This window comes from Fukomys damarensis, unplaced genomic scaffold (genome assembly GCF_012274545.1).
Source record: "Fukomys damarensis isolate Sample0158 unplaced genomic scaffold, DMR_v1.0_HiC HiC_scaffold_24, whole genome shotgun sequence".
In the NCBI taxonomy this organism is placed as follows: Eukaryota; Metazoa; Chordata; class Mammalia; order Rodentia; family Bathyergidae; genus Fukomys; species Fukomys damarensis.
In genome coordinates, this window is record NW_022900936.1 from 4049364 (window position 1) to 4059437 (window position 10074).

General features: G+C 49.6%; 1 protein-coding gene across 2 annotated transcripts in view; it reads left to right on the forward strand.

Annotated features, from left to right (window-relative positions):
* Positions 1 to 9719, forward strand: part of Ndufv3 (NADH:ubiquinone oxidoreductase subunit V3) — a 10110-nt gene extending 391 nt beyond the window's left edge. The window contains exons 2-4 of one of the 2 annotated variants that reach the window (XM_010636501.3): positions 875 to 995; positions 5108 to 6145; positions 8366 to 9719. In XM_010636501.3, coding sequence (XP_010634803.1) covers positions 875 to 995; positions 5108 to 6145; positions 8366 to 8529 — 1323 coding nt within the window. In that variant the 3' untranslated portion in view covers positions 8530 to 9719. The remainder of the gene's footprint in view (positions 1 to 874; positions 996 to 5107; positions 6146 to 8365) is intronic. The other variant, XM_010636502.3, reaches the window with a different exon arrangement.
* Positions 9720 to 10074: the final 355 nt, after the last annotated feature.

Here is a 10074-nt window from a genome sequence, read left to right on the forward strand (position 1 = left end):
CCGGGACGCAGGTCGGCCGGCGCCCGCAGCCTCCTGAAGGACGGCTGCAGTCTCAGCCGCAGGCTTTGGGGCTTACCTGGGGCCGCGGAGAAGCCGTGCCTCGCTGGCCGACGAGAGGAGCGCGCTTTCTCCACGTTGAGCCACCTCGGTCGTTTAGCGTGTTAAATAATGGTTCTCGTTACGAAAGCAAAGAGCCAGAAAACATTTGGCTTTTCCTTTTTCTTTTTACTTTTTTTTTTTCCTGTTGATTAAACCCGGAGCCTCACACATGTACACTCTACCAGTGAGCTACAACACGCAGACGCACACACGCACACACACACACACTTGCACGCCAGCCCCCAGAGCGGGGAGTTTCTGCAAAAGAAAGTGCAGGCAAGAGAAGGACCGACTGTCAGCCAGTCACTTTTTATTCCTTCGGTAACTAGTTCCCAGGATTTTTTTTTTCAGCTTTATGTGTATTTAAAATGTTTTCACCTTGTTCTGTGTATCACCTAAGAATAGGCCCTGGTAACTATCAGCTGAGTGAATTAACATAGCGTGTGTTTTTCACTTATTACCTTTAATGCCAGGATATTACTGTTACTAAAAGAAACTATTTTGTAGTTGGACAAGAGGCTATAAAATATGCACGGAACATCTTTCATTAACCCACACGTTCATAGCAACTGTCCTTGAACTTGGGCCTTTTCTTCTTGCAGCTTTTGTGTTTTGCAAAATTTCCATAATATGCGTATGTTATGAAAATTGTATAGCCCCTTTCAGTACCCCAGTGAGCATTCACAGATGGCAGTGACACACGGTACCCTTATGTAGCGGTAGCTGTTACAAATGGTATCACTCTAATACCTGTATTTGCGAACTTTCTTGTCAGACTGTGCTCCTGGAAGGGTTGGTGCTCCGAGGACTTGCTTCAACCGTGTCTCTCTCTGCACAGTCAGGGAAGAATGGAAAGGATCTGCCGTCAAATCCCAAGAAACAAAGTCCGCCAAAAAGTAAGATTGCAGTGGTGGTCACAAGGGACCTAGGATGCAAAGTAAAGAGTTTAACCTCCCAAGTGTGAAAATGGGTTTTGCCAGCTGCATCCTATGTTGTTCATCTTTATAGAGCAGGATCCCAGTGAGACATAAGATCAGGGGAAGATTTTAGACTAAACATATTGCAGTTGTCACAGTCTGACTCTACCTTAGCCCTCAACTGGTTCTTTTGGTGCTTTCTCGATGCCAGACCAACATGGAGTGAGCAATCCTAGAGAGGGCCCTGTGTGCTCTTGTGTGGCCCTGCCAGATCCCGCATAGTGCGAGGCCTGGGACCTCTCCAGTGCCAGCCCTCTTCTTCCTGAGAGCTCCATGTGTGGTCTCCCTGCTTTCCTCCACCAGCCCAAGATTGCAGACATTGTTTTAGGACGATGGAGAGAGTTAAAAGCAGACAGTTTCCACTGTGACTCATTTTGCTGATGCATGGTGTCTGATCTGTTTCCAGCTCTTTACCAATCACTTTGACTTTTACCATTCGTTTTTTACTTTTTTCCCTCCCAAATGTTAGAACACCATGTACTCATTGCATGAAAACAAGACATAGGACCAAATATTTTAAATGCTTCTCTCCTGGGCATAATTGTGTTTTCTATTCCTTGTTCATTGCTGACCATTGCAGCTGTTCAGTACTTCCTGTCTGTGAAAACCTGTGTGTTGCACACCAATGCTAGGCTGTGGACTGAGGGTTTCTGTACAGCTCTTTAACGAGTATGTTGAGAAGCCCAAGTTAATTTTCCAGTTCAAGTCCCATTTCAGATTTAAAAGTGAGGAATTTCTGGAGATAGATTGACTGTATTTCATGGAAGCCACCACAGTGGCTGCTGTTCTGAACACTTCCTGTGTTTTGTTATCTTGTGCTACCGCAGATGGGCCTGTGCTATTATCCCTGTGGTGTAGTCACAGGGCATCTCAGGTGACACCAGGGAGTCTGGCTTTGAACCCAGGCATTTCAGCTACAGCCCAGATTTAAATCACTATACTGTCTTGCTGCTGAAAAATTGCAGTTCTTGTGCATTCATTAAAAAAAAAATGAGTCAAGCACCGTATAATCACTTTGTAAAATGTCAGTATCTTTAGTCTTTGTGTCACACTTATGTTTTAAGGCTGCTAGTCCATTTCAATCACCATAGTCACTTTGGTGGGGGTGGATGCTGGGGATCGAATGCAGGATCTTATGGCTGCAAGGCAGGTGGAGGCACCACTGAGCTAAATCCCTGGCCCTGTCGCTTTTGCCCTGTAAAAAGCTTGAAGATCATGTCCTCACTTTTCAGCCACTCTGGAAAGAGAATCAGAAAATGTGAGTTCTTCTTTGAGAGGAGATGGAAGTAGTAAGGAGACGTTGTATCTGGAGACCTTTCTTTCTTTCTTTTTCTTTTTCCGTATCAGACTCAAACTCGTGACCTTGTGCTTTCGAGTCAGGTAGCAGCACCATTGAACTAAATCCTGGCATGGAGACCTTTGTTTTCCACAGGCTGTGTGGTGTCCGGCAAGGGCTGGAACCTCCTGAAAGTTGCCACAGTGAGGTGGCCTGCATGGTGAGCACTCTGATTGTGGCACCTGGGTGCTCCCGTTGCCTTGTTTGTCAGGAAGAGAGGTGTCAGGCTGAAACACCGCCATAGACTGCCTCGTCTTGGCTGTAGAGTTTGATGAGAACCAGCAGCTAGGGAACATGCTTGTGCTGAGAGGGAGGACGGGTTTCCCTATGTGGTCTTACTCTGAACGCCACTGTTGCTATATTGCTGAGTGCAGACTTGTTGTGGACACTGGGTTTGTTACTTGTGAGAGGCAGCAGCCGCAAATCAGCCCCGCAGGCTTCTTTCTGAGCCACGAAAGGGGGCAGTGGGGACCAAAACAGGTTTGCTCTCAGCAGTTAGCCCTTCCCTGGGGTTCCTCCGCACCTTGCATAAACAAAGGAAACTGAAGCCTTATTTGCTTCACATATAAAAAGTTTCCTTTCTAAATAAAAGTTGGAACTTACATCATTGCCAGTCACAGTTGAAATGTTCTTTCCACTTTCAGGAAGTCATAAATCAACTGATAATGTAGGTTTTGTGCATGTGTGCGTGTGTCTGGGTGTGTGTGTCTGGACCCATGTAGTGCTGAGGATTGAGCCCAGGGCCCAGCACAAGCAAAACACATGCTCGACCACTGAGGTATTACAATCACACAATCTTAATAACTTATTACACTTTTTAAATCTGCAGTGTCTGGGGATGTAACTCAGTGTTAGATCACCTGCCTGGCATGCATGAGGCCTTGGGTTCCATCCCTAGCACTGCAGAAAAAACTTGTAATAATTAAAAAATTAAAGCTCAACAATTTTGAAAGATTCGGTCCCTATCATTTTTTTATTTACTGTAACCCATGTGAGATAGCCTTAAGTTAACATTTCCTGTTTGGAAGATCCGTGCCCAACATAATGATGTGTCAGTGATGGGCGGGGCAGGGTCTGAAGGCCAGTGTGTCTTACATATGGCTGTCAGGAAGCTCTAAGCCTCGCGGCTGCTGTGCAGAAGCAGGGAGGACAGAGTCCAGCAAACGCCACCCCGCACTGGGTTCCTGTTCATCATGCCTGGGAGCCAAGGGTGCACACCAGCCCCTGCCCTGGGCAGCTGAGATTCAGCTGCGGCCTGCTTGTCGGAAGAGTGGTTTCAATGGTCACCTGCTGCTGCTCCTTGGTTACTGCCTGTCACCCTGAGGGCCCCTTCTGATGAGCTTCTGTTGCTCGCTCTTGTCAGCACTCAGCACATCCTGTCTGCTGTCAGTCACAGGTTCCTGACCTCAGAAGACAGGGTTCTGCGTGGTGCTGTAGGATGGGGCGGGAAGACAAGTTTGTACCTGAGGCAAGGAGATGTTCTGTGGTACAAAATAGATGTCTAGTTCTAGGGGCTGTTTTTAGGATCTTTTTGTCGTTTACATTTTTCTTCTAGTATTGTTAGAAAAGATTTATTAGTACCTGAGAAAATGTAATGAAATGAGCTCTGATCAATATATTATTTGATTTCATTTTTTCATAAGTGACTGTAGAATATTAAGGTGAGCCAAGCATGGTGGCACATGCCTGTGATCCCAGCACTCAGGAGGCTGAGGCAGGAGAATCAAGGTGAGTTTGAGGCCAGCCTAGACTGCATAGTGAGACTCTGTCTCAAAAAAAGACATTAGCATTTTTCTTTGTTTGCAGTTTAAAATCTGTTCCCAGTGATACATATGATACTAAGTTATTTTGGACCTTTTTTATATTGCAGTACTTTTTTTAATTGGCTGAAGAAATCAAGTGAACTGTGAGATTTTTGTTTGTTTTTTTTGTTTGTTTGTTTTTTTTCCCAGTACCAGGGATTGAACTCGGGACCTTGTGCTTGCATGGTAGGCAGCGGCACCACTGAGCTAAATCCTTGGCCTTAGCTGAGATTTTGAAAGGTTTTTCTTCCTTTGCTGGAGCTACATTGCCCTCTGCTGCTCTTGCACACACACCTATACACAGCCCAGACTCCACGCAGGCTGTTGGGAGTCTAGCAGGCAAGGAGTGAGACTTTTCATACTTGAGAAACACCAGCAATTCAGTAAATGATACAACTATAAAACTTTAGTAGGCACCAGAAAATACCTGTTATAGTTTATCTTGAAATAGGTGAAATAGTTTTAAAAATTTATTATCAGGGAAACCATTATTGTGAAAAACAAAGGCAAGTTTTTTACTCCTATTTTGTTTTGTTTTTTTAGGCAGGGTCTTGCTGTGTAGGCATTGAACTCACTGTAGCTTGAGCTGGCCTTGAACTTGAAGTGAACCTCCTGTCTCAGTCTCCTAAGTAGTGGGCTCCTATTGGTTAAAAAAAAAATTCAGTCTTTAAAATTTTCAGCAACAAAGACAAGTATCTGCACTTCTCACCACCGCCTCACTGGGGCTTGGCATTCGCCGGGAGAAGTTCCCTCAGCACCTTCTCAGGTTGTTTACTTGGAAGACATTCTAAATAATGAATTGGTATTCAGTGCAGTGTCTGTGACTTGTCTGTTGATTTGAAGTTGTTTTACGAAGTATTGTAAATAACATTCCTCTTTATGCCGTTTCCCAGATGTAGAGAAACCAAAGGAGAAGGGCAAGCTACTAACCACCCACCCAGCAGCCCCGGTGCCCCCCGGCTTGTCTCCAAGTGCTTCCTCCCCGGCAGCTGGGAACAGAGGCAGGGCAGTGGCTGGCACTCACCCTGGTGGCAGGGGCAGCAAGTTGCCCACGGAGGAAGGGCTCCTGAAAGCTTTGGCGAGAAAGACTTTGGTAGCATTTCCTCAAAAGGTTCCATCTCCACTCGGAGTGCAGGGTCTGGGTGCAGAGGCTCATGGGGGTGCCCGGAAGGAGACAGATGATTCATCCTCATCCTCATCCTCATCCAGCTCCCCGTCTTCGGACTCAGAGTCTGACGAGGAGTGGGATGTCCCGAAGGCTAGACCCCGAGTAGGGAGCAGAGGCCAGGGAGGGTCTCTAACCCCAGAGGACACCCGGCCCTCTGAGAACAGAGCCCCCGGAGTCACAGTGTCCGCCAAAGAGCAGAGCAGGGTGCAGAAGCCACACACAGATGTCACCTACCCAGAGAGGGCCTCTCAGCCAAAGAAGAAAAGGAACCCCCCCATGCCTTTAGAGAGCAGAGAAGAGGCCGTACCAGAATTCATGACACCCAGATCCCAAGCCGAGGGCGAGGCTTTGAAGCAGAAGGCAAAGGTTGAGCGATGGCAGAAAACTCACAGACCGAAGGAGATGGAGAAAGGAAGCCAGAAGCCCCTAGGAGTGGGAGGAATCTCCCCTGACCGCACAGAGGCCAGGATTTCCACACAGCTAAGAGGCCGCCTGGTGCCCACACCGAACACCCAGGAGGCTTCCTGCCCTGGGGCCCAGGTACCAGAGCCTGATGGAAAGCTGGCTTTACCCTGGGTCCAAGAAGAAAAGACTGGGAAGCCAGCCGGAGGAGGACACTCAGAGGCCAAGGGGATCTTGGAAGATCAGGGAAGTGTGAGAAGTTCGAAGCCAGTTGCTGTTCAGGAGGAAGTGGCTCAGACCACAGGCCTGAAGCCAGAGGAGGGACCAGCCCCGCCCCTGGAGGCCCCAGGCGACACACAGGGTACTTCTTGCTTTGGTTCCACTTCTCCTGTCCTGTGGCAGCTAGGCTCTAAGGACCTTTGAGTTTTCTGTGTGCTTAGAAGCGTGACCTAACCCCCTGTGGACCAGAACGCACTTTAGGGCTGTCCCAGCTAAACAAGAGTGCCTAGGTAATGGTGGACACGTCTGTAGGCGCAGGACCCTAAAGTCTCGATTCATTTTGGGTTGAGAGCATATGCCCTTGGCCCACTTGGCCACTCTTAACCAGTTTGTTTTGTTTTTTTGAGATGGCTCTTGCTATGTAGTTCAGGCTGGTTTTGAGCTCACTGTAGCCCAGGTTGCCCTCAGGTCCCTGAGCTCTGGGATCACAGGCGTGTGCCATTGCACCCGGTTTAGTGTAATTTTTGGAAACTGGCAGTTTCACATCACCACTGCACCTTCGTGGCTGCCCAGTGCATTCAGGAGGGGAGGCCCTGACTAGAGGGCACCTTTGGGTGACCGCACTTAGCAACCTTGTTGGCGAAAGTCCCCAAGGTAGGGACTCAAGCAGTGAGTGTCTTGCAGAGGCAGCCAACGTTTCCTTCCTGATTTACCTGGAAAACAGTGGGTAGCTGTGTTTTTTTATTTTTCCTGAAGGGCCTTTTAAAGGAACCAAATTCTTGTCCTGCTACATGTTCTCAGGTGCTCTAGATGGGTCGTTAATGGGAGGTCTTTAATTTTAGAATTTGTGGCTCCGTACTTCTTTCATCACTAACAAAGCTGCCTCCTCCCTGTGCCTGCTCTTCGTTCCTTGTTTGTTGTTTTTAGAAGGCCTTGTTGTGTATCCCAGGCTGGCTCTAACTCAAGATCCTCCTGCCTCAGCCTCCCAAGTGCTGGGATACGGAGTGCACCACTACTCCTGGCTTCTTTGTTCCTTCTGAAGCCTTCCTTTAGTCTAATTTGTGTTACCTGATGCATTGTGCTTTCTTCTCTTGCCCTTTGCTCCCTCATTCATTAATAAGCAAAGTTGCTGGACTCCTCTGGACCTGCCCTTCGCCATGCTGTCATATTCCATCCTTTGCTCAAGTGGACAGGCATGCCAGACCTGTGTGGCTTCCGGCTGCCTTTTTTTCTCCTTCCCTGTGCCGACTGCAGGAGCACAGCCCGCTCTGAAGGTGCCCCTGTGCCACACAGAGGTCTTCAGTTCGTTAGGGCTGGCGGGACTTCTTCCGGCTCCATAAGGTGTTTCTGTGTAACGTGACGGACAGGAAGGGACAGCTGGGTGGAGAAGGCACTGGGTTATTTCTGTGAGGCGTGAGTAGAAGTTGGGACAGCCTTGGGGACCAGGTCGGTGGGGACTGCCCAGCCTGCACCCCTACATGCTCTCCTTTCCGCCTGTCCCGTCCCACCACAGTGTTCCTTTGGCTTCGACCTGTGCTTTTGTTTTACGACTGCCAAGTGCTTGGTTATATGGGTTTTAATTTTTTCCACTGAAAGACACTAATATTTTTTATTTGTTTTGTTTTTGGTACCGGGGATCAAACTTGGGACCTTGCGCTTGTGAGGCAGGCAGCGGAACCACTGAGCTAAATCCCTGGCCCGAGAAACTAAATTAGTATTTTCGTCTAACAACAATTTTTCCCCCAAAAAAGTTAAAAACTACATCTGTTCTAGTCCCCTTCATTGTGTTGCTGTGGTTACCGCAGTGACAACTTCCCTACTTTTCCTGTGCTGGAGGCCTAGGGGCTTGCTTGGTTTCTGCTTTAGAAAATGCTCATCTCTCCTGTGGACACACGTCTAATAGAGGTCATGTCCCCGTTCACCTTGCTGCAGCTGGAAGGGCCTTCTGTGGTAGTTCCAGGTGTTTTTGAACTTGCAAGACATTCGGGACCTAGAGCTGCAGAGTGAGCCGTGAGGGTGTCCGCCTTGCACTGCCAGATCAGCAGAGCCGACTTGTCCGGCTCCAGTCGGAGCCGGGGGCTCACCGGGGACAGGGTGAGGGCCCGGGAGCGTTCCACAGAGCCCCGCGACTGCTTTGTCCCCAGGCACTGGCCGCGTAGTAGCTTCCTCATTGCCAGCGCTGTAAGTTCAGAGCAGAGTTTCACTTAATGCCTTTGTTTTGCCCTTGCATCTGTAGCGGCCTCCATGGGCTTCCCTCCCTAGCTAGGCAGGCTGGCGGTCACAGGCAGGGTGTGGGGACTGCTGGGGAGGGGCCGGCCCATGTGGCCTCTGAACAACCTCTCTGTCGCTGTCCCTTCCGCAGAGTCCGCCCCGGCCCATGCAGCCGCCGAGCCATTCGACAACACCACCTACAGGAACCTGCAGCACCACGACTACAACGCCTACACCTTCCTGGACCTGAACCTGGACCTCTCGAGGTTCAGGCTGCCCCAGCCCTCGTCCGGAAGGGAGTCCCCTCGGCACTGAGCGCCTCAGCCTCTGTCCGCTCTCTTCCTGCCTGCAGAAATAAAGTTGCTCCAGAGTCGCAGCGTCCAACCCATGTCGTGGACCTCCCTCATGTCCGCACCTGTGTGCTGAGCACTTGCTGCTATACGGTGTGCACTTAGGAACACCCATGTGTGCAAGGGGCCGGCTCCGAGCAAAGCTGTGGCCAGCAGGGAAAGTCCTTGAAGTTAGTGTTGGGTGTGAAAGCTCCCAGGGACTGAGAGGAGTAGGTGTGGGGTGACGTAGCAGTGACTTCTCAGGTCTGGGCTTTGGTGGCTTGGAGGTGCGAGTTTCACTACTTATAACTACTGCATTACCAAGAAATGCAGGTACTAGAGGATTTTATCTGAAAGGGGCAGGCTTGTTTTGTTGACTCCATCAGGTGTCTGATGCCAACTTGGAGGAAACTTAGTGTCAAGGTGAAGACAGATGCATGTTTCGTGCCCCCGGAACAGCTATATCTCAGCCTGAGCCGGTTTCTGGTGGTAACCTGGCTGTCTCAGGGCGCCGTGGGTGCTTCGTGCGTCCCCCAGACCCTTGGCACCTGCACCCGCGGGGACCAGTGTGGGTGAGAGCCGAGACATGTCCCTGTCACCAGAAGCAGTGTGCCAGGCCCCAGAGGGGATGTGTGACGTCCGATCAGTGTTGGCTTTCCTTACGTGCTTGTTAGGGCCACACTCTAACTTAAGGTTTATGTCATTTGTGTTCCAGTCCTGGGCCTCAGCCCCCAGCCACTCAGTACAGCACATCGGTAAGTTCAGTTTCAGGGTTCGGTGACCCTACTTTTCTGAAGCTTAGAGAACCAGTGTTGCTTCTGATTCTGTAGGCGCCCAAGAGGCTTAGCAACTCAGGCCCTGCTAATCACATTTTAGCGTAGAGGCAGTAGAACCACATTCCCAGAGAGGACTGGAGAGTACTGCAGACCCACGCGCTGGCCCACCTTGGCGACATCCCCTTGCCTGGTGGCCGGAGCTGCAGGTTGACAACTTTCCTACATCTCAGGCGGGTGGGCAGTGCCATGCTCGTGCTGTTTGTGTTCTTTTCAAAGCTAGTTTCTGAGATCTGGGGTGTCCCTGTGGGTTGTGGCCGCAGGGTGTGAGTAAGTAGGAATGTAAGACTTAAGTCTCACTTTTACTCCTGGAGCGTGAACAGCCAAGAGGATTTCACGATGCTGGGCTCAGAAGCTCAGCGAGGCTCCAGGAGCTTGTCGGACAGTGAGAGTCACCCAGGAAGGAACCCACCAGGCAAGTTGGCAAATAGACCTTTATTAGTCTGGTCAGACAGCGCTCCCCAAGCCAAGTAGCTCAGAGAGGCGGCTAGCTCAGAAACAGGCCATTTTATATAGGGCTATGGGGGGAGGGTTTACACTCAAAATTTACAGGAAGGGGACAAAGGCAAAGAATCAGTTGATCTGAGCTAGTGGTCATCAAGCATATACTTGACCGTCACGTACTAATGATCAGCAGATCGATTATCCATTGTTCCATTTACAACTTAGATTATAAAGTTCAGAACATTCAACTACAG